At 35.8% G+C, this 25,868-nt stretch overlaps 1 protein-coding gene across 2 annotated transcripts in view; it reads right to left on the reverse strand.

Annotated features, from left to right (window-relative positions):
- Positions 1-260: 260 nt before the first annotated feature.
- LOC136041660 (uncharacterized) overlaps positions 261-25,868 on the reverse strand; it is a 46,989-nt gene continuing 21,381 nt past the window's right edge. For both annotated transcript variants that reach the window (XM_065726371.1, XM_065726373.1), the window contains exon 2: positions 261-3,714. In XM_065726371.1, the coding sequence (XP_065582443.1) occupies positions 1,027-3,714 (2,688 nt within the window). In that variant the 3' untranslated portion in view covers positions 261-1,026. The remainder of the gene's footprint in view (positions 3,715-25,868) is intronic.

The following is a 25,868-nucleotide window of genomic DNA, read 5'->3' on the forward strand; positions in this document are numbered from 1 at the left end:
GACTAGAGAATATCAAGTTTTTTGTTGTTTCAGACTGAATTTCTTTCATTTTGGTCTTCTATGGGTCCTTAGCAGTATAAGGAATAAATCGAGAGACAAATTTTCCAATAATCTTCTCTTAGAACCTGTCTTCATCCACGCTAATGCATTTATTTTGAAAACTTTGGCTTAAAACGTAGCGTTTTCTGGGGTATCGTTCAAAACGATACGGACGGATTTCCGCATGCATTTCTGCAATGTGCAAAGGATCCATTAACCAATTTTTTAATGTGATTCCTTCTTTTTTTTTATTCTAATTCCTTTTTTTGCAATTTGGTCTTTTCTTTTTTTTTTATTTTTCATCCACGTTTCTTTTTTCAGCTTGGCTGAGAACTGCACTACTGCATATGAAGGTCCTTTTCCTTAAAAATTGAAGGATTGTTTTGCATAAGTCGTTTGTTATTAAACAAACTAAAATTTTAATTTTAACTAAATTAAACAAACAAAAATTGTCTGTTATTAAACAGGTCTATTTGAAGAAGGAAAACCTAAAAATTTGCATAAATTAAAAAAACAAATCTGGAAATAATCGAGTTAATCGGAGGATATGGGAAATTAAAGCTAATATCATAAATACCCTGAGATTTCAAGGGAAACCAAGCGATTAAGTTTCCTCTTCTCCCGTGTAGGTGTTCAAGCTAGGGGAAAATATCCTCATATTATTAAACTATTATTTTGATTTTAATGGTTAAGTTGTTTACAATTTCCAAACTATTGCTATTTTTACTAAATTATCATTAGTTCTGTTTATTTTAAGCTAATCTTTAAAGTTTGCTGCAATTCCTAAATTACATTTATATCACTAAATAGGTTACTAGTAAATTATCATTTGTTACTTTTATATTGAGCTTTTTTGTTGTGTCAAACTTTTCTATTTGAACAAAGCCAATCTACATACTGTATTTACGGATCCAATAATTCTGGTGAAACGAGAAGACGCTTTGGACAATTTTCAAAATATTATGCTTGTAGGCTATTTACGTTAACTTATGATGTCAATTCTAGATATGTGGTCTGACGTATCCATGGAATACTACTTGAGACCTTAGCGTAAACAGTTGGCGCATAGCTACAACTTTCATTAAGAGCGTAAGAAACAATTCCAATGACGGACCATCTTCCATCGCGCAGCTGATACTGCAATGGACCTCCTGAGTCTCCCCTACACGCTGTAACACTTGTCACAGGATCAACACCACCTGCACAAACACTAGTTTCTCCAGGATTTATTATTGATATAGGGTAAAGCTCTTTACATTTTTCAAGTGACCATATTGGTGTTGAAGCTACTTGTAGTTGTATGCTCCCTTCTGCCTCAGTCGTTGCACCCCACCCAGTGATTACTCCCCTTTGGTTTTCAAAATTGATATTGGGTGGACCAAGGCATATTGGACGAATATAGTCATTGAATTCTAAGGGTTTCTTTAATTTGATGATTGCAAAGTCGTTCTCAGCGCGGTCTTCATCAACCCTAAAATCTGTATGCAACGATCCTCCTTCAGCAAAAAGTAGCTCTGGAAACTGGTTTTCTAGCGCTTCTTCCAAGGCCTTGGCACGTTCTTCAACTGTTTTACTTATTTTTCTTCCCTGTCTTCCATCTTTTTTATCCATATTAGCTGATAATAAATCACTTACAAATCTCAATACTCCCGGCTTTTCAATGATTTTAGGATCAGAAAGCTGTTTAAGTATGTCTTGGATCAGCTCCAAGGGATTTAAGTCTTTCTCATCTTCTGCAACATTCTCCCGATCTATATTCTCCAGGGTAGCAGATATATTATTAAAGGGTAAACTAACGCTCCCAGCGTGAACAAAAACATTAGGATGATCTTTGATGCTTGAAAGGCAATGAGCAGCAGTCAAAATGTGGAAAGGACTTATTATTGAGCCACCACAATACAGCAAGACAAAACTTGAGAATTCAGGATCATAGTAGTGAATGAAAACGGCAGCCATCCATGGATACTGACCATCTCTTGCATTCTCACCATTTTTAATTCTAGCTACATCAGTCCTGCGAGTTCCACACGACATATTTTCTGGAAGGGAAAGAAGGTGCTGCACCTCCTCAGATTGCTCGAATTTAAAGTCTCTAAAGTAAAAGGTTTCAGATCCGATGGTGCATCCAAAGTAGCACTGTAATTTTATCTTTTTGAATAAATCAACCGGAGTCATTTCATTCATTTTGATTAAAAATGACATATTACTAGTAACAGACGCAAAGCTAGGCCCGCAATTACTTTCTGCAACAAGAACCTGAATCCTGTAATCCATTTCTCTTAGAAATTTGACCATTGCTTTTCTTAGTTTTGCCTTACTTGAGCACTTTATACCAACTTCTACCGTTACAATTGACGTCGAGTCATTCAATTGCAACATATCTGGATCCAGAGATGACATATTATTTGCAACATAATCATCACTTAAAGAAGACCAAGTTGCGGCTGCAACAGTTTGAGCCACGCTAGAGGATATTGGAACGGTTGTTTTGGAAAATGATGCATCTGTAGAGGTTTCAGAGGAGTCTTTTATTGCGTTATGATCTAAAGTTTCTCCTTTTGTTAAAGTAGAAAACACATCACTACTAGTTATAGGAAATTCAGTGCTTACTATTTCACCAACCTCATCAGAGTTAATTTCAATTGTAAATTCGTGAGGCTTTTCAGTAGACAAATTTACATCCTCAAGGTCAAATCCATTGTCAGACTCTGTTATGAATGTTGTTTCTTCGTTATCTGAAATAGTTATAACATTAAAAGGTGAAGCTTCATTTGTTGATTCTGTTGTAGGCAACGTACCTTCAACGGCTTTATTAGGTCCTTGGTCGGGGATATTTGAATCCACACCAACGTCAGAATAACCATACTGCTCAGTTGTGGATTTAGAATTCATTTGAGTTACTGATGTAATACTACTTGCTATATTATCGATATCAATTGCTTTATCAGTTGTTGTTCCAAATACAGAGTTTTCCGAAGGACCTGGTTGGTATTGAACTAAGTTCACTATATGATTCAATGCAACCTCTGTATTCAACGCAACCTCTTGGTTGCTTGAATTTTTCAAAATATTATCGGTAAGATCGTTATAATTCTCAGTTGTTGATGTATGACTTACTTTGACTGCTGAAGCTAGGTTACTGTCATCATTAGCTATGTCATTGGTTATTTCAGATAAAGAATTAACTAATGGAATAGGCTGATATTCATCAAAGACAATTGTGAGATGGTGATTATTCTCTGGAGAAGAAATAATCCCAGGCTCAACTGTATCCTTATGGGTAGTTCCTGTAATATATTTGAGAGGTGGGATATTAATATTTTGTACTGGCATCCAGTTTTGTGGGATACCTGGGATATTGCCCATGGGTTGATAATACAAATTTGAGGCCGTCGGCCTGTAAAAAACTGAGTTTTGTGCAGGGCCACGAACAGGCCCGTATGGATAAAATGATGGGCTAAATGGTTGCTCAGCCCAAGATATTGCATTCAGCCTATCTGGAGGAAAGTAGGAGTAAGATGGATGATATCCACCCTGCCAGGCTGCTGACGTCTGCCAGTTTTGACTGAAGTAGGGCCAGTCCAGCATTGCATCAAGGTACCTCCCCTTTCGCGATTCCTTCTTCGTCTCCCCAGTAGCTATGATGCCAGTAGTCAAGCATGTGAAGAGAAATACCTGTAAAAATGCAGAATTTAGTCTCATGGCTACAAAAAGTTTTCCTATAAAATGATAAACAACGTGCCACTAGGTGAAATAATGAATATTGTGCCCAATAGGAATGGATGTATTTGTTATTATTGGGGGCTGCCTTATGTGTGTCGTTGGGTCAAGGCAACTATAAGCGTTAGGTCAAACCAGATCTGTGTTGTATTAGTCGCGTCAAAAAAGATAAAGTCATAAATAGTAACTGATAAAGTAAAAAAGATAAAGATAAAATGAAAAAAGATAAAGTAATTGATAAAGTAATATTATGTAAAATAGCATTCCTTTCTCAAAATTAGTATACCTTTTGAGTAAAAAGAAATGTCTAATTTAAGCTGGAAAATTATTTCAAACTAAGAATTGATGTTTTTAAAGATATTTATGCGGCATAATAGTGCCCTTGGAAGGCGCTCAGCCACAAGCGCTCCTTATAGATGAGCTTCTTGTAATACCAGTTTTGTACAATCACTCGTTCTCTAAATTTTTTCCATTTTCAAGCGATTTCCCGCCTAAGACTTATCAACGACTAATTCCTCGAATAATCAGCTGTCTATCGATAAACACAAAATTTCAAGCCAAAATTTATCACCGAAAAAGACTTAAAGCCTTTTCGGCTTTAAGGATAAAGACTTTATCCTCAAAAATTTTTTTTTAAAAAATGTGATTTAAGTCCAGTTGGAAAGACAAAAAGAGAGTAACAAATGCAAATCTTTCGCATGTATCAAACAAGACGTCTTTGGCCTGAGAAAAATCAAGATATGGAAGTTGCTAGAAACCAAAAAAGGGAACTAAAACAAGAAGAAAAGTTGGAAACCAGATTGATTTAAAATCCTATGTATAAACATAGGATTAATTAACCTATAAACACACAATAATTAACTTCACTTCCATTTTATATTATTTTATCCAGTTACTTTGGGATTCTCGTTGAAGTAACTCTATTAGCTTCTGTGACCTCTATGGATCAGTTGCACCAATTGTAGATATTAATATTAATTGTTTTCATTTCTTGATTTTACTTTTTTTTGTTTTTAGGTCATTTTAGTTTTTATCTGTGTTTCATCAGCGTTAAAGACTCCCCTTACCATACAGGTGAAATATCTGCGTCATTTCGGTTTTTATCTTTTCTTTCTACTGGCTGAAGTCCCGTTTATTTGTTTCTTTATGATATTTCTCTTTTTGTTAGTCCTTAACCAAAATAATACAACAAAATGGAAAGATCGTTAATCAAGTGAGAATAAAAGTAGCAAATTTTGTACAGTTTGTTCTTCTTTTCATCTGATGCAAACTCAAAATATAAAAGCTCCTTCACTAATTTTAGAGTACTTTAGGTTAGATTTTCTTAGATTTTTATATTTTTTTTTGTAAATTTGAGTACCAGCAATTATAGCTTTTCCCAAGCCAATTTTGAGTCTTCCGTTTTCTTTAATCCCTTCTTTTTTAGTAGGCTACCAGACCAAAGGAAGCACTGCTTACGCACATAATTTTGTTATAATGCCCAAAAGAAGAGGATGACGCGGTCAAATGGTATAATTACCCAGGTTTTGGGTATCCATTAAGACATGATGTCCAGGTAAGAATCTTAAATAATGAGAAGGTACGAGACAAATTATGGTTTCCTATCTTCACATCGTCATGGTTGTCTAAAAATCATCAGACATCTTTTCAAGAAAGAAAAGTAATTATTTTAGTTGGTTGATTCTGTTTCGTCTTTGTCAAATTTGGGTTTACACAAACTGTGTATCTAATTGTTCTGTCATCAAAGCTAAGCTCTGGCAACAGAGATACCTGTTAGGATTAACAGACATATAATATAAACTTTGATCCAGAACATCCGTTCCAGGGAATAGGGGTTACTTCACTATTATGCCGTATTGCTGCATCTTCCAGATCCTCAGGAATTTTATCCATGGCCTCCGATTTACGCCTCCTCAGTTCATATTTTAATGCCTTTTCCACTTTCGTTACATTCCTTTTGTTTTCATATGATCTATCACTCAGATACTTCTTGTACAAGCCCCTTCTCCTCTCTATTAAACATAAAGCTTTTTCAACAATATTCCTGCTATATGTAAACAATGGGCAAGTTTCATAACTTAAAAATCGTTCCCCAGGGACTCTGGGGGGTCATAATACCTCTAAAGACGCAGTTAATAGGCCTTTCAACTTTTTTGACCAAAATAGCAATCTAAGAATTTTGATTGGACTATTTTAGAAACAAATGGCGTCGGAGGGGGCCGTGTTGAACTTGAAATTTTTTAGTCAAACAGTTCGTCGTAACGTAGTAATAGTAGTAATAGGTAACGTAGTAATAACGTAGTAGCTGTAGTTAATTAAACAGTTCGTGGTAACGAACTGTAGTAAGAAGCGACCCGGGTCAATAGTAACCAAAACTCCAAAAAATGGAATTTTGATACCAATAGCTACATCAAAAGAATCGAAGTTTAATACTGATTGTGAATATATAAGCTTCATCAAGTTTAGTTTTACCCATCAAAAGTTACGAGCCTGAGAAAAGTTGCCTTATTTTAGAAAATAGGGAAACACCCCGTAAAAGTCATAAAATATTAACGAAAATCACACCATCAGATTCAGCGTATCAGAGAACCCTGTTGTAGAAGTTTCAAGCTCCCATCTATAAAAATGTGGGATTTTGTATTTTTTTGCCAGAAGACAGATCACGGATGCGTGTTTATTTGTTTGTTTGTTTTTTAATTTTTTTCCCCAGGGGTGATCGTATCGACATAGTGGTCCTAGAATGTTGCGAGAAGGCTAATTCTAACGGAAATGGAAAGTTCTAGTGCCCTTTTTAAGTGACGAAAAAATTGGAGGGCACCTAGGCCCCCTCCCAGGCTAATTGTTTTCCCAAAGTCAAAGGATCAGAATTCTGAGATAGCCACTTTATTCAGCGTAGTAGAAAAACCTTATAACTATGTCTTTGGGGACGACTTACTCCCCCACAGTCCCCGTGGGAGGGGCTACAAGTTACAAACTTTGATCTCTTCTTACATATAGTAATGTGTATTGGGAAGTGTACATACGTTTTCAGGGGGATTTTTTGGTTGGGGGGAGTTGTTGAGAAGAGGGGGATATGCTGGGGGAACTTTTTGTCGAGGCAATTGTCATGGGGGAAGAAAATTTCCATGAAGGGAGCGCAAAAATTTCTAGCATTATTTAAAAAAAAATTAAAAAATGAATATGAAAAAGTTTTTTCAATTGGAAGTAAGGAGCAGCATTAAGACTTAAAGCGAACAGAAATTATTACGCATGAAAGGGGGTCACCTCCTCCTAATACCTTGCTCTTTACACTAAAGTATTTTTTGTAATTTCAACTATTTATTCTACGGCTTTTATGATTCAGGGGTCATTCTTAATGAATTGGGATAAAATTTAAGCTTTAGTGTAAAGAGCGAGGTGTTGACAAGGGGGTGAACCCCCTCATATATGTAATAAAAACATAAGGATACAAAAGTTCATTGCCTAAGCTAATTTATAAGTTACGTATATCTTTTACGAATAAAAACATTTGTAAAAAATAAAAAGTTCAATAGTTGCCTTTTTAAGTAACTAAAAAATCGGAGGGCAACTAGGCTTCCTCCCCCGCTCTTTTTTTCTCAAAATCATTCGATCAAAACTATGAGAAAGCCATTTAGCCAAATGAATAAATATGCAAATTTCGTTTTAATCATTTCTCTGCGGAGAGCCAAAATCAAAACATGCATTGATTCTAAAACGTTCAGAAATTAAATAAAAAAACAAATTTTTTTTAACTGGAAGTAAGGAGCAACATTAAAACTTGAAACGAACAGAAATTACTTCGTATATGAAAGAGGCTGCTTCCTCATTAACGCCCTGCTCTTTACGCTAAAGTTTTTTTTCACTTTAAAAAAAAGAGTTGAGAGAAAAAGTCAAACTTTAGCGTAAAGAGCGGGGCGTTGATGAGGAATCAGCCCCTTTTATATACGAAGTAATTTCTGTTCGTTTTAAGTTTTAATGTTGCTCCTTACTTTCAGTTAAAAAAACTTGTTTTTTTTTATTTAATCACATAAAAAGGGTACTATATCTTTTAACTTCCGTTAGAATGAGTCCTTTCCTAGTGTTCTAGAAAAACTGGGTTGATATGAGCACCCATGGAAAACAAACAACAGACAAATATACACGAATCCGTGATCTTTGTTCTGGCAAAAAGTATAAAATTCTACTTTTTTAAAGATAGGAGCTTGAAACCTCTACAGTAGGGTTCTCTGATATGCCGAATTTGATGGTGCAATTTTCATTGAGATTCTATTACTTTAGGGGATTTTCCCCTTTTTTTCGAATATAAGGAAACTTGTATCAGGCTCGTAACTTTTGATCGACAGGAATAAATTTAATGTTATTTACATGTTTAAAATAAGCTTAAAAATCCGATTCGTTCGATGATTCTGTTGGTATCAAAATCTAGTTTTTTGAGTTTCGGTTACTATTGAGCCGGGTCACTTCGTTACCACGAACTTTTTGACATACCTAAGTCTGGTAAAAATATAATTCTTTAGGAACAAAATTAGGCTATATGTTTGCTCATTAGGGGAGTTTCGGTGGGGGTAAAGTTTATCGGGTCTTGCAGGTATACTATGGTAGATATAATTATTCTGCATATTATGAAGTAAGAATTGTTTTCTATCTTCAAACTGTCAAAATACATCACACTGTCAAAATACTTAATGAGCAAATGTATAGACCAAGTCTATTCTGTTCTGTCACTTCTCTATTCTGTCATTCTATCTATTCTGTCACTTCTCTTTGTCTTGTCTCACACTAAGCGGAAAGAAACAAACGGAAAAAACCCGGCGTTTACAGTACCTCAATGGATGAACAACTGCAGTGGTCGGGGCTATATCATACAAGTACCAGAAAAAAAACACAGTACATGTACCCTGGGTATCAAAATAGTTTTTGCAATATATCAAGAACATCTTAGGGGATCAATTTGAATTTTTCATTGGGTGTTAAGCCTAGACTTCAAGTTTGAACTTTAAAGAGGAAGAGAAGTGAATTTAAGTATATCATGCATGCGCAGGCTACTAAAATACCATATTTGTAGCATATCGCAAACAGCTTCGGGAGGTGGAGTAGATTTCGAATAGAAATCTACTCCACATAAATATAGAATGATCCATATAGAAAGATCCAGATAGACATGAATTATGGTAAAACATTGAGGTGGATTCGATGTATGGCACCACAAACTGGACAAAAATGGAAATCTTTTCAAAATGGAATAAACCAATAAGCCACCGCACTGGACTAAGGTACATAGTGGTCCAGTAAATAAAAAAAAGGAGTTTAAAAAACCACTGCATTAATTGGTGACACAGGAATATACCGAGAATATACTTTTTCTCCCCCCTGAAATCTACTGGTATATAGGACAGAGGTAGTAGATCGGACGAAGAGGCATCAATGAAGACAAAATATTTTCAAAAAAATTTGGTTGAATTTTTGCGTGAACAAAACATCGTTTTTTTGCAGATCTGGCTGAAATTATTGGGAATATAGCCAAGATCCAACAAAACTAAATGAAGACAGATTTAGGAAATCATGGTTGCATTGTTTTGTAATGTCCTTTAGAATTTTTTTTATTGAACAGGCCTCTTTTTTTTACAAGCTACAGTTGCATTTATCTATTTGAACGAATTAATAGTTGCAATAAAACATCAAGCAATTAATGGTAATAAACTGTAAGTAAGGAGTGACCCAGCTCAATGGTTACCGCAAACTAAAAAACGGAATTTTTAATACCAATATAAAAAGAATTGGATTTTTATGCTGATTTTACTTACCTTATAATCTTGTTGAAAATTTAAGCCATCAGATTCAGCGTATCAGAGAACCCTACTGCAGAGGTTTTAAGCTCCTATCTGCATAAATATGGAATTGTATTTTTTGTCAGAAGGAAAAACACGGATGGGTGTTTATTGTTTTTCCCCAGGGGTGATCGTATAGATCCAGTGGGTCTAGAACATCGGGATAGGTTTTACTGTAACGGAAATTAAAAGTTCTAGTGCCCTTTTCAAGTGACCAAAAAAATTGGAGGGCAACTAAGCCCCCTCCCACGCCACTTTTTTCCCGAAGTATCTGAACAAAATTCTGAGTTTGCTTTTTTGTTGAGGTCAAATAAATTTGTTTTTGGACATAAAATAGTCCCCAACAGCCCCTGGGGAAAGGTCTTTAAGTTATAACATTTGTCCATTGTTAACGTATAATATTTGTTATTGGAAAGTATGCATACATTTTTTTCGGGTGGGAAGGGGAGGACGAATTTTCTGCTGGGGAGACTTTACACGGGGAGAATTTTCCACGGAGAAGGAAGTTTCCAGGAGGGGTAGTTTTTAAGGGAAGTTGTGTACTGGGAGAATTTGCCAGAGTTCCTGTGCAAAATTTTAATTATAAGTCATGCTTTTCTCCTAGCCGAATCAATTTTACGCGTGGAGGTGTTAAGGATAATTGTCCAGGGCAACTTTTCACTTGGATTGAATTGTACAGAGGATATTTCCGTGGGGAGGGGGATTGTTCCATGGATTTGGAGCCAGATTTCTTAGTTGAAACTTAAATTGAACAGAAATTATTACGTATATGAAGGGGTTGCCCCCTCTTCAACACCTCACTCTTTACACTAAAATTTAAATTTTGTCTAGATTCTGTAAAAAAGTCTCCTGAGACTCAAGGGTCGTTTAATTAGAACAATAAGTAGCTTTAAAGGGCCTAGAAACTTTAGCATGAAGAGTGGTGTTGGGAGGTGTTGAGGAGGAGACAACCTCCTCATATATGTAATAATCTCTGTTCATTTAAGTTTTTATGTTGCTACTTCGTTTCAGTTGAAAAAAACTTGTCTTGTTTATTTAATGATATTAAGGATTCCTTCAGCGAAATGATTATTTAATATACGTGGATACTTAAGGCTGTCTAGAGAATCGGGATTATAATTGCTTCATCACCATAGATGACCAAAAATTATGTAAATTTTCCATCCGTATTATTAAAAATACCCCTTTCCATTCCTCAAAAATTTTATAATGATAAACATAAAATGAGTAAGTTTGATTTTAAAAGTTTTATTCTGGCACCAATTTTCTATGGTGTGCGTGTAACTGAACCCTCGCGTAATTGAGGCCAAGGCAACTGAGCCCTTGTGAATCTGATACCAGATGCAGCTGAATCCTCATGTTATATGAATCCCCGTGCAGCTGAACCCCTTTGAAACTGAACCCTTGTACCAAAAAACTACATGTAACTGAACCTCCATGCCATTGAACCCCAGTAAAACTGAGCCATCGCGTAAATAAACCCCCGTGCAACTCAACCCCATTCACCTGAACCCTTATGCAGCTCAATCCCCGTTTATTTTTTCCCTCTCTTAGCTGAATCCCATTCAACTGAAGCCCGTAAAACTGAACTTTCATGGAACTTCAACTCGGATTACCTAGACACAGGTACAACTCAACTCTAACTGAACACTCATCAAAATGAAACTCAATGCAATCATACCTTCACTCAACTCAACATCCAAACAAATCAAATCAATTAAGCTCAACCTTCTGCAATTTAACCCTCATTTAACTAAATCCTAATTTAGCTTAATCCCCCTTTAGCCAAAACCTGGGTGACTCAACTTCATTCAAATCCACCAGGTTCAGCTCAATCCTCCTCAATTCAAAGAATAACTAAAAAAAATATAATTCAGCCCGTTTTGTCGAAAACGACGAAGGCTGACTCAAATAGAATCGTCTTAAAATAGCATTTCAATAGGGACACATTTTTTTATTTGACTATGAAAAAAAAAACGAAAAAAAAACGTCTGGGTATTTCGGTCACATATACAATGGCCGTCATCAGCAAACGAACCTGTTGATGACGTACACTGTATATGTGAAAAGTATCTGAAGATTTTTGTTGTTGTTTCTCTCTCAAATAAAAGGCTTTGTTCTTACTGAACTGTTATTTTTCGTCAGAGAAAGGCAGTGTGGTCTTCAAAAATACCAAAAAATGGTCTTCATTTATTGGTTAATTGTTTTGTGTGTTTTTATTTCATTCGATCCAGGACTATCATCCCCTCAAAAACACAACTATTTGTTTTTCGGTCCTATATACTTGCAAATTAGCAAACTTTTCATGCACAGGGTCTGAAAACACTTGATGGTCATAGTGGCAGCAATAGTGTTGGGTCTCAGTATAACAGTTTCGATCTAAGACTATCATCCCCTCAAAAACACAACTATGGGTTTTTTGGTCCTATATACTTGCAAATTAGCAAACTTTTCATGCACAGGGCCTGAAAACACTTGATGGTCATAGTGGCAGCAATAGTGTTGGGTCTCAGTATAACAGTTTCGATCTAAGACTATCACCCCCTCAAAAACACAACTATTTGTCCTTCTGTCCTGTATACTTGAAAATTAACAAACTTTTCATGCGGTGCACCTATATATATATATAATATGAAAAAAACTTCGTTTTCTTAAAGAGTTAAAGAGGCTGCGTCCCAAAGTCGAACCTTAAAACGTACAGGAATTAGGAGAGGCAGTAGGGGGGCTGCCGCCCCCCAAACCCCCCGCTTTTAAAGACTCTTTTGTACAGGTTTTTTGTTGTGGGGGGCTGCCGCCCCCCTAACCCCCCGCTCTTGGCTTCGGAAAGGCCCTCTTTTAATTAACAAAACAAAAAACCTGTACAAAAGAGTCTTTAAAAGCGTGGGGTTTGGGGGGTGGCAGCCCCCCTACTGCCTCTCCTAATTCCTGTACGTTTTAAAGTTCGACTTTGGGACGCAGCCTCTTTAACTCTTTAAGAAAACGAAGTTTTTTTCATATTATTTCTGTACGTTTTTCTACAATCCATGGTGGATGTAATTTAATAATTCCTGTACTCCTCGTACAGGAATTAGGACTGCCTCTCCTAATTCCTGTACGTTTTAAGGTTTGACTTTGGGACGCAGCCTCTTTAACTCTTTAAGAAAACGAAGTTTTTTTCATATTTTGTGAAAAAAAAACCGCCCGATAAGGGACTTGAACCCTTGACCTTAGGATTAAAAGTCCCACGCTCTACCGACTGAGCTAACCGGGCATGTTTGAAGTCGAAATACCTGCATATGTATAAATATAACTTTTAAGAATTTCAAAAATTAACATGGGCTCTTATGGGGAAATGGGTTTTTCTAAGCTAGAAAATCGGGGGGTTAATATTTTCCGACGAAACTTTTCAGGAAAATTACTCGGAGAATTCCGCGTCGAATGAGTCTTCGTACACCCAGATCCGATGTCGGCTGTGACCTGTAGGCGTGGCGTAAAAAAAAAGAACATGAATATAAAGTGGCTATGTGTGGTTTCTGGAAAACAGGGAAGGAGTTATCGGATCGAGCTGAAATTTCGCGGATAAGCTCCTGGGCCCTAGGGGACCTTAACTTGTGAATTTCAGCCCGATCGGACAACGTTAAAGGGGGGGGGGGGGTGGGGTTGGGTGGTCGAAACTTTCGGCCAGATTTTCCACATGAAGGAAAAGTCGGAGGGGGATGAAATTTGGCAGGTTTCTTAGTTGGAGCTCGGGCTACGAAATGCATCCCTCCCCATCCCTCTGCGGCCACTGGAACTGAAGATCGCTTAACATTGTCGTGGTTCGCCTCTTTAAAGAGGCACGAGTGTGCCTCCTTTATATATATATATATATATATATATATATATATATATATATATATATATATATATATATATATATATATATATATATTATATATATATATATATATATATATATATATATATATATATATATATATATATATATATATATATATATATATATATATATATATATATATATATATATATTTGAACCGTTAGTTTTGTAGGTACTTTGCACCCTTAGGGACGACCGGACCTCCTTACATAATGATATCAAGCTGTAAATGAATGAAGCTTTAAAGTAAATGGCTATATGATTTAATGTTATCTAGCTTTAAATGAATGAAGCCTTAAAATAAATGGGTCCTTCGCACATCCTTAGGGTCGAATGGACCACCGTACATAATATTATCAAGCTTTAAATGAAATGAATCTTTAAAATAAATGGCTATATGAACCGTTAGTTTTGTAGGTACTTCACACATCCTTAGGGACAAATGCACTACCTTGCGACATTACTGCCTCTGCAACTGGACTAACTCAATATGTCATTTTGATAATTTGAAATCAATCGTGCTATCTCACAGTTATCACTCCATGGCTAATTGGCACTTTTTTGGCCCAAAACTGTTTTGCATCACAAAACGGCAGAAAATGTCCCTTTTTTGGGTCAAAATATGTTTTGTTACTTATAAAGGGCATTATGGAATTTTTATTTCCCTTGGAATAAGTCATTTCCAAATTATCGTCGACAATAGGTTTGATGTGATCAGCCTCTGGGAAAAAAACAAATAAATACCTGTCTGTGACCTTTATTCCCAGGAAAAATGATAAATTCCACCATTTTGTAGATAGGCGTTAAAAACTCCGAAATAGAGTTTCCTGATATACTCAATTTGGTGATGCCCATTAAGATAACTTACCTATTGAGGGGTATTTCACCCTCTTTTCCAAAAAAGAGCAAATTTTTCAGGATCGTAATCCTTGATGGGTAACTTTAAACTTAATGATGTTCACACATTTAGAATCACGATAAAAGAAACATTCGTAAAATATTGTTTTAAAAATCCTGTGTTTTACAATTTCGGTTACTATTAGCACGTGTAACTTTTTATTTACTTTTCATATTGTTTGTAGAGCACACCTTGTGTCTTAGTTTAGCAGATTTTGCTCCTTGGGCATACATGTTTAACAAGCTAGAACAAAGCGATAAAATAGATCGTACCATTCCCTAAGAAAAATGTCTTTTAATATCAGAACTTTGTGCCTGTGATGTATTTCCAAAAGCCATCTACAATTTGGTAAGCCAAATGGTTAGCATCCTAGACTTGAAATCTTTATCCATGAGGACAGGGGTTCAAGTACTGGTGCCGCTCTTACATCGTTTGAAGGGGAGAGAGTCAGTCTCGTGACTCTGACCCCTCCCCCTTGCACTTCCTGAAGGATGCGCAACAGTATAGGATGGTTTCCCCCCTCATTGCACTTCCTGGTTGAAGGGCTATGAAAGGGTGATCAGCATTGCCGGCAGGGACTGTAATTGCATTTATTTATGTCCCAAAGGAAAGCCAAATAGACCTGCCCTTAACAATGTGATTTATTCTCTAATGTTCCGGAGTGAAATGACAAGGATCAAATTTAAGTTCCACCTGATTGGCTCTTGCGTGTAGAAATATGAGCCAATAAACCGAATGAAGAGCTAATGAGTGTTAAGATTTCTAAAAAATAAGTCCCTCATTTTTTTTTTCTGTAGTTAAGATTTGTGTCAATAAAACGCTGACTTTTCTGACAAAAAACGGGTTATCGTTTGCCCATGCAATATTTTAAATACTTGAAGAAAACGCTACATCTGTCCAGCGTTTAGACGGCTTTATACAAATTATATGCCTGAACAGGGCCATATCTAGAATTTTTTTGGGGGGATGGGGGTGAAGGTGAAAAATTTGATGGGAAGGAGGTCGTTAAAACTGGTAATTATCAAGGTTTTTGTGTAAGAAAAGACGCATTAAATAATTTGGAGGGAGGGGTAAAGCGGCTACCTTCCCACAATGGTTATGGCCAGGTGTATGAAATCTTTTTGAACGGGCTCTTCGCCAACTGGATTATTCACCATCTCCTAAGTGTTTTTATTAATCACAGATTAATTGTTAGACCTTGTATTCTTATATTTCGAAATTGTATGAACTAAGGAAATGTTCTTACAGATTAGATTTGTCTTTCAAAATTATACAAAAATGTATTGCTTAAATGTTTTATAATAAAGCATATCGAACACATTGCGGTTTGATTTATTTACTAATCAAAGTCTCCTTCCCCCTCCTTATTTGGTCCACTTTGAAGGGGTCCGACTAATGCCAAAAACTAATCATAAGAGAAAGATCGTTAAAGCTCAAGCTAATGAAAGTAGTAATATAAAATGAAAAAGACAGCAAACCCATACTAGCATCTTTGTCATTAATTCTTTTTCTGATTAGTCTGTATGTACATTTTTGCCTACCCTTAATTATAGAGTAATACTACATATGTTATATTACCACTGATTGCGATACTGGCAAAGCTAACAACTTAAAACAGAATTTACAACCTCGTAAAATATGCAAAACTTTCTGTCCTTCAAACATAATTTTGCTTTGTTTGGTTATTAATGACTTTTCTACTTTGGATTTAAAACGGAGAGTATTACCCTCAACAATACTTTCTTAGTATTTAGGAGTATTTAGCTCTCTCTTCTTTCTGTCCGATTTATCAATTGGTCTTGAACAAAAAAAAAAAAAAAAAAAAAAAAAAAACCTCTAGAGAAGAATAATAAGTAAGGTATTTAAGAAGTTCATGCCCTAATGCTACATGTTGCTGTCAGATAAAGTTCACATGAGTATATTCATTTGGTAAGTTTTTTAGGGATCACTTCAAAATCTTTTGGCCCCCTTTTAAAATTCTCGCTTATAAATTAGAAAATACTTATTCAAATTTTCAAAGTATTGAAGTACTGTATCTAGAATATAAGCTATGAACAACGAAATATTCGATATCTGTTCAATAATGAATTGAATTAAAAACACAAGTAGCCATTGCTTTATTATTTGGGTGCTGGTGAACGTTTGGCCAAATTGCCATTTGTTTGCACAAAGGTTTGTAATGGGAAAAGGGGGCATTTTTTAATCTTAGGTGCGGGACTGGCTCTGAATGTTCAGGGATGGTTTCCGAGTCAAAAGGATCAAACATTTTGTTATGAAATGGGGTCAGAGGAAATAGACTTACGGCTATAATGTTGTGCTTCAAGAGGAGCCTCACGCACAAAAGAACCCTCCCTTAGTTAGTGGGCATTAATTATATAAGTGGTTGTAATTAAGGAGCTAAACAGTGAGTAAGGAGCGACTCGGCCAAATATTAAGCGAAACTCTGAAAAAAAAGGAAATGTGACAATAAATAATGAATAAAATGAAATGTGTTTTTATGCTCATTCAAAATACATACATTCTATTAAAATTATTACTACCCATCGAAAGCTAAGAGCTTAAGAAAAGTTACCTGATTTTTTGAAAAAGGGAAAAACGGCCCCAAAAGTCAAGCGATCTTAATAAAAATCACACCGTCAAATTTAGTAAATCAAAGAGACCCATTATTGAGTTTTCAAGCCCCTATCTACAAAAATATGGATTTTTTTTTTTGGAAAATAAAGATCACGGATGTGCGTTTGTTTGCTTTTTATTTTCGTTTTCCCCAGATGTGATAGTATCAAACCTATGGTCCTAGAAGATTGATAGAGGGCTCGTCCGAACAGAGATTATAATTCCTGTGGCTCATTTTATATGATAAAAAAGAATGGAGCGTAACTAGCCCCCCTCCCACGGCCCCATTCTCTCAAAGACATCTGATCAAAATTTTAGACGTAGTCATATGGTTCAGCATAGTTAAGAAATCTAATAAATATGCCTTTGGGGATGACAAGATTCTTACAGTCCCTGAGGAACGGGCTGTAAGTCATTCAATTTGCCCATTGCTTATACATTGTGCTTGTTGTTGGGAAATATACGATTTTTTCAGGGGAAATTTTCTGCGGGGTGATTTTCCATGGGGAGAGTGTTCGACGGGGAGGGAATTTTCCGGAGGGATTTCCAAAAGAAGGAGGAGAAGGGTTTCCAGTGTGATCTGAAAAGCAATCAGAAATTGAATGCATAAAGAAGTTTAAGAATTTTTTTCAATTGAAAATAAGAGGCAGGATTAAAGCTGTAAACGAAAAAAAATTATTTCATGTTTCAATAAGACGCTTTTAAACCACTACAAAACTTCAAAAACTTTTTTGAAGTTAATACAAAAGAGACTTAATTTTATGGAGTTTTCAGTGACGTTAATTAGGGAGTGGGCAGGTAGGCATTGGGGCATATGGCCCTTCCCCTCGGTTTCGCCCTCAGTTTTTACCAAAATCCGAGGGTAAGGGCCATAGGCCCCAATGCCCAACAAACCACCCCCCCTCAATTTACACCACTGAAGGCTCCATAAAATTAAGTATCTTTTTTTGATTAACTTCAAATAACGAGCGAATTTGCAGTGCTCTTCATATACGGGACAATTTCTGTTCTATTTAAATTTTAATGTCACTCCTTAATTTCAGTTGGAAAAAAAACTTGCTCCATTTATTTAATTAGCACATAAAGCGACAAAGTTCGGTCTCGATTGTCTGGTCGTCTAGGAGCTATCAGGTAGTCCTCACCAGGACAAGATTCGAAGAGTCTCTTAGAAGTGTGCTATAGAAAAGTCACTCGTAACTAATTTATGGTTTTAATTTCAGCACCAGCTACAACCTAGTAAAGAAAAATCCTAAGCATATCGTAGCCAGAAACGTTTAAAAAAATTGTTGAGTGAGAAAAGTTTGCTATTTGTTGCTGATCAAGGAACGGGAACTATTATTTCGATAAATCTTATTAGTAAAATGCTATAGCACAAACTAATTCATAGGAATCCTTAAAAAGAGGCTGAATTCCACCAGAAACTGCACTATGTCCGCCCAAATTTTAAAGTTATCTGCAATGTCTCTAAACGGCTTATGGAACTTGGCTGAAATTTGAAAGGAGTTCTTTTTGAGGGGGAGGGGGTTAATGTGATTGTTAATTTTGACTTTGTGAAGGAGGGTGAAAGTAAATATAAAGCAATATAGTGCATATGCCGTTTCTCGGAAAAAGTTTGTGCGTGAAGTTGAAACTTCAAGTTACTGTCAGTTAAAAGATGCGGCAAATTGACTTCAAATTTCGTGTTGGAGGAAGGAGGGAGAGTACTAAATATATTTGATCCATCTGAATATAGATTCTGATACATCAATACGTTTCGGACTATAAGCTCCTGTGCTAATTACAATCTAGGCAAGGTTAAGAAGCAAGGTAAATAAAAAATTAATGCGTGTGCTGCCAGGTTATTAATATATTCCAATGGGGGCTTTTTCAAACGGGGGCCTAACCAATTCCAACGGGACCCCCTAGCAACCAATTTCAACGGGGTCCCCTAGTGAGCAATTCCATCGGACCCTATCAACCAATTCCAACGGGGGGTCCTTGGCAACCAGTTTCAACGGGGGGCGTAGCGAACAATTCGACCGAGGGCCTTAGCATTCAATCCCAACAAGGACTTTGGCAACCAATTTCAATGGGGGCCCTACTAGTCAATCCCAGCGGGGCCCTTGCATTCAATTTCACTGGGCCCCTAGTAACCAATTCCAATGGGGGCCCGCTAGCCAAGTGGGGAATCCCGACTTGTTACTGAAAATGACGTAATCGCGAGTGACTTAGTAGATTTATTGAGGAGGACGCGTTCTTGCTTGAATTGTTTCTTCAGACCCGTTGGGGAACCACCGACTATAACTGAGGAGGGAGCACATGTGGGTTATTACGTAATGACAATGCACACGTGGGTTGTTACATAATACTTTTAAGGGATTTTTTTCTTCAGGCTTTCATTTTTATTTCAAGGTGTTTTTACTTCAAGGCGTTTTATTTTTTTCTTCAAGATTTCTTTTTTTTCAGGGTACCTTTCTATTCAAAGATTTTTGCTTAATTTAGGATCCGAAAGAAAGTTTCCCTGATGTTACTATGCACTAGACAGCTGGACCAAAAAATACTTCTTAATATTTTGAATCGGGAAATACTTTCTAATGGAAACGTTTCGTAAAATCTATGGATCACGTATTTCCTATGTCTGGAATAATTGACATGCGGAGGAAAAAATTTATTGCTCGAAATTTGTTATATTTGACGTGCAACTGTTTGTTATAGCGTTGTTAATTTTCTTACGTGACCCAGACTGATTAAGCTAGGTATTGAATTAGTGAGATATTATATAGCATTAGCTTTAGATATTTCATTGTATAATGATTATCTATTGAAGATTCATCATGGAACAAGAAATATAAGACATAAACTTTTGGGAGGGGGAGGTTTGTTATTAGAGGTAAATTTAGATAATACTAAGATATACTTCTGAGATGTTCTAATGAAAATGCCTTGTTTCTTTTGCTCTATTAGACGCAAGTATATCCTACGTTATATTAAATCAAAACTACACAGTCTAGATTCATTTGATATTTCAATATTTATAAGTTTATCCTTTAATAACTCTGAGGTCTTCATGTACGAATTCTGGAGATATAATAAAGGTTTAAGTGTCATTGCTACCCATTTTTCGATTTTTTCCCGTTGTTGAATTATTTGTTGATACTATAGGTCTTACATAAATACCTATTTTATGTATTTTTGGCAAATCATATACTCTTGGGGCAGACTGGTCCCCCCGGAAAGAACGTGTAATACATACGTGGCGTATTACACACATGTATTACTAATGATACTTACATTAGTTTTAATGCCTTCTAGGTCCTTTCTTAATTATGCAACATATGATTCAGTTGGATCTGAGTTAAGTTTTTATATGTTGCAAAATACAGTTTGTTTTCGTTAAAGTGCAACTGATGCTCTAGCCTTTAGAGGACATTTGGGTTTTAAATCCCACTCCTGTCTGTGATCATTTCTGTTGGTCTTAAGCGTTTAGGCCGTGATTAAGTGAACTTGAAAACATCGAGCTTCAAAATTGAAGTTAGGTTAGTCTTCTGTCTTTCAATTCTCTAGAGACCGTCGATTGTCAAAACTTCAAATAGTACCAATTATCAAGTCTTGTGAGAGGTTTTGATAGACAGCTTCCTTTGGCGAGATAGTAATATATTTGGCTGAGTCTTGCAAAGCTTGGCTACCGACCAAGGGAGAAGAGAAAATGAGCAAAAGAGCACTATCATTCTCAAATACAAAATGCCCATGTATATGAAACTGTGACGGCATGCACAGAGTGCATTTTAAAATTTATTGTTTTTTACACTTTTTTTTCCTAGGGATAGGCTAATTAAAATACCTCAGTTGATTAATTAGAAACTAAACACCAAACTTAGTTGAAAGCTTTCTTCGAGGATTCTCAGAAAACCAAAGTTTTCTTACGAGTTAAATGGAAAAAAAAAATAACCAAAAGTAAGGAGTGACGTTAAAACTTAAAACGAACAGAAATTACTTCGTATATGAAAGGGGCTGCTTCCTCGTGTACGCCCCGCTCTTTACGCTAAAGTTTGATGTGAGAATCTATTTGTTTTCTCAATATTTTGTGATAAGTTTCTTCGTTGATAGTAATTTATGTTCATTTTAATTTTAAATTATTTTTTTACTCTTGCTGCTCGTTTTAGGTTTCAATTTGACTTTTAACAGTTCTTTGAAAAATAGACTTTAAAACCATATATATTATGCATAATGTGTTCGATGCATCAAACAAAGCATCTGCTAGGTGGTTACTCATAGTTTGGATACGATCTTAAAACAGAAATGAAGTCTAGGACTATAAAATCAAAACATCACGTATATTAAAAACCTTCAAACAAAAGGGATTAAAGCTCATAAAACTTAATTCGTTTTTCAAAATACCTTTGCGTAAATGCGTGATATCCTTGCCTGTTTAGTTTTTCAACTAAAAATCTCAATTCTCTCAGTTTAAGGGTTCGACATGTTTAAAGTTATTTCTATGTTTTTAAGATTTCATTAAAATTAAAATATTATATTTAATGTAGCAGTTTTATTCTAGTAATCTTCTCCGGTACTTTTTTAAGGGCAGAGCCAAGAGCCTGCATTTTTAAAAGAAGAATGCAGATAATCCCTTTGATTGACAACTTCCAAGGACATATTTTTGTTCTAACTCCAGAAATTTGGAAATTTGGGTTTCTAAATGTTTGTGCTGTGTTTCCCAAACATGGGTAGATTTTTTGTTCTTCATTTCAAATATATAAGTTCCATTAAGTTTATTCTTACCCACCAAAGGCTACGAGCCTGAGAAAATTTGCAAAAACGCTCCTATCTGCAAAAATGTGGAATTTTGAATTGTTTGCCAGAAGAAAGATAGGATACGTGTTTATTTATTTATTTTGTGTTATTTTCCTCAAGAGTAGCCATGTCGACCCAGCGGTCGTAAAGTATCGAGAGAGGGCACATTCAAACGTAAATTAAAGCTCTAGTGTCCTTTTTAAATGACCAAAAAGTTTAGAGGGTAACTAGGCACCCTCGCATGTCCCTTTTTCCAAAATCGTCAGATCAAAATTTTGTGATTGCCATTTTATTCAGCTTGGTTGAAAAGACAAATAGCTTGCCTTTGGATATATCAAGACCACCCACAGTCCCTGGGGAAATGCCTTTAAGTTGCAAAATTTGCCCATTGTTTACGTACAGTATTTGTTATTGGGAAGTGTGCATATATTTTCCAGATGTGGGGTGGTGGTGGTGAATTTTTCGTTTTGGTGCCTTTCCACGGGGAGAATTTTTCATTGAGAGGGAAGTTTTTGGTGGGTAAATTTTTCAGGAGAAATTTTACACCGGGAGAATTATCCAGAATTCTTATAGCAAATTCTTCTTATGGCTTGCTTTCTCTTTGCGGACTCATTCTGTGAAGATTGTGAGGGTAATTGCCTGGATTAAATTTTCATCGGGGTAAATTTTCATTGATTTGTCTAGAGAATATATCCGTGGGGAGCAGGGATTTTTTCGTGGAGTTAGAGCAAGACCTCCTGGTATCATTTAAAAAATGATAAAAAACTAAACATCAAAAACAAATTTTTTCAACTTAGAGAAAGAAGAAACAATAAAACTGAGACCAAAGGTGTTTGACAGCTAAGGCAGGTCTCAATTATTAACCTAAGAGTGAAAATTTGATCAAAACATCCTCTGCCTTTTCAAAAACCACACCGTTCTTCTCTTAAAACTTTTTCTACATCATCTCTCATTCAATAAAGTATCATATTGCTAAACAATTTGCTACCTACAGAGACGAGACTAATGCCTCGATAATTACTACACATACTCTTATTATGTTTCTTTTATAGTGGTTTAACTAAGGTCTTTCTAAAATCATTAGGTACTTCCCTTTTTTCAAAAATCATATTCGTAATCTTCAGTAGGTTATTTCTGACCTCAGAGCCACCATATTTAAGGGACTCATTTACCACACTATCAGCACCTGGAGCCTTATTATTTTTTAATCCTTTTAGTACCGTCGCAAGTTCTTCCTCAAAAAACAAATATTCCTTCACATCCAAGGTATTACAAGCTTTTTCATTTTCCTCTATATCGTTCCCTGTAACTGTATCTCCATTTAGCACATTCTCAAAATTTTCCGCCCATCTCTCTTTAACTCTTTCCTTATCAATAATTGTGGCCCCATTCCTATTTTTAATTAAATAAAAAAAAAGTTTTCGTAACTGAAAGTAAGGAACGACATTAAAACTTATAACGAACTGAAATTACTCCGTATATGAAAAGGGCTATTCCTTCTTCAACGCCTCGCTCTTTTCGCTAAAGTTTGAAACTTTCTCTCAACTCTAAATTCTAAAACGGTAAGAATTTTAGCGTTTTTGAGTTAATGAATTTTGATTTCGGCTCTCCGCAGATGAATAATTTATACAAAATTTGCATATTTATTTTTTGGCCAAATGGTTTTCTCATATTTTCGATCGAACGATTTTGATAAAAAATGAGCGGGGGAGGAGGCCTAGTTGCCCTCTAATTTTTTTGTTACTTAAAAAGGCAACTAGAACTTTTAGTTTTTTACGAACGTTTTCATTGGTAAAAAATATACGTAATTTACAAATTAGCTTATGTAACAAAATTCTTTATTCGTATGGATTTATTACGTATATGAGGGGGTTCGTCCACTCGTCAATACCTCCCTCTTTACACTAAACCCTAAATTTTTTCTCAGTTCCTTAAGAACAACCCCTGAATCACAAAGGCCGTAGAATATGTAGTTGAAATCACTAAAAATACTTTAGCGTAAAGAATGAGGTATTAGGAGGAGCTGAACCCCTTATATGTGTAATATTTTCTGTTCGTTTTAAGTTTTAATGCTGTTCCTTACTTTCAGTTGAAAATACGTTTTCAGATTTATTTTTTCATTGTTTTTTTTTTTAAATAATGCTAGAAAATCCAGCGCCACCTTCATGGAAATTTTCGTCCCCATGACAAATTCCTCCATTAAAAGTTCCCCTCCAATAACCCCCTCTTCTCAACCCCTCCCACAACAAATAAATCCCCCTGAAAACGTCCGTACACTTCCCAATAACCATTACTATATGTGAACACTGGTCAAGGTTTGTAACTTGTAGCCCCTCCCACAGAGACTGTCGGGGCGTAAGTCGTCCCCAAAGACATACTTATATGGTTTTTCGACTATGATGAATAAAATGGCTATCTCAGTATTTTGATCCGAAGATTTTGGGAAAAAAAATGAGCGTGGAAGGAGGCCTAGGTGCCCTCCAATTTTTTTTTAGTCACTTAAAAAGGGCAATAGAACTTTTCATTTTCGTTCGAATAAGCCTTCTCGCAAAATTCTAGGAAAACTGGGTCAATATGATCACCCCTGAGAAAAAAAAAAAAACAAAACAAAAAAACACGTACCCGTGATCTTTCTTCTAGCAAAAAATACAAAATTCTACATTTTGGTAGATAGGAGCTTGAAACTTGTACATTAGGGTTCTCTGATATGCTGAATCTGATGGTGTGACTTTCATTAAGATCCCATGGCTTTTAGGGGGTGTTTCCTCCTATTTTTTAAAATAAGGTAACGTTTTCTCAGGCTCGTAACTTTCGATGGTACGACTAAACTTGATGAATCTTATATATTTAAAATCAGTATAAAATGCGATTCTTTTGATGTAACTATTGGTATCAAAATTCCATTTTTTAGAGTTTCGGTTACAATTGAGCCGGGTCGCTCCTTACTACAGCTGGTTAACACCAACTGTTTGACTGGGACAAGTCCGGATTGATTACTCCCTCTCAACTTACTATTATGCCGTCTAGCTGCATCTTCCAGATCCTCGGCATTTTTATCCATGGCCTCCATTTCACACCTCCTTAGTTCATATTTTAATACTTTCTCCACTTTCTTTACATTTCTTTTGTTTTCATATGATCTATCACTGAAACGACTAATATTTTTAGCTGCAGTCTTAATTTTCTTCCCTAGACACCATCAGCAACTTCGCAAACTGTTTTTCTAAAATTACTCCAACCATCTTTCACATTGTCAAATTTCAAATTTTCAAGTTTATGATTCAAATGTTCCTGGAAAGTTTCTCTCAAGTTCTCATCCTTGAGTCTTAGAACATCATAACTTCCTGGGAGGTAGTTACCCTTCCGAAATTTCAGCTTTAAATTAACCCTAGATACTACTAGATGCTGATCTTTACTTTTAATATCAACAAAAGCACTCCTATTTATTAGCATCTTGTATTGATCCTGCCAGTCTTCGCTTGCTTATAACACAATCAATAAGGTTTGCTGTCTCACTTTCACGTGAATATCATGTCAACGTATGGGCCATTTTATGACCTAACACCGTATTGGTTATAACTAGAATGTTAAACCTAAAAATTACAAAAGTATATAGCCGTTACTGTTTTCTTTTCCTACACTAAATTTACCTAGACTAGGATACCATCTATCCCTATTTCTACCGACCTGGGTGTTAAAAGTCTCCTAGTAAAAACACCTTATTTCTACCTGGGACCCTGACTATTTGCTCCTGTAACTCTTAATAAAATCCGTCTGAGTCACTAATATCTCCGTCAGTCGGTTCAACAGGGGTATATACTACTATAACTCATACCTTGAACCTTTTAGTCATAAAATGAGTATTGTATTATTGATACCTTCCCAGCCTAAACAAGACAAAACAGGTCCTTATTCATCATGAGCCTCACTCCCTGTTTATGTACCGCATCCTTCCTGCCCGAGGAAGCAAATTCTTTATCACCTTATTTCATGCTTCCTCCCCCTGGGATATGAGTTTCTGAAACTCCTAATAAGTCCAGCTTATTGATTTGAATTCAACAGTCAAAATGTTGATGCGATTGTCATTTTAAAACGTCGTAACATTCCAAGTTCCAATTTTCATGTTCTTTTAATCATTGGA

The sequence above is a fragment of the Artemia franciscana genome, unplaced genomic scaffold, assembly GCF_032884065.1.
Source record: "Artemia franciscana unplaced genomic scaffold, ASM3288406v1 PGA_scaffold_32, whole genome shotgun sequence".
NCBI lineage: Eukaryota > Metazoa > Arthropoda > Branchiopoda > Anostraca > Artemiidae > Artemia > Artemia franciscana.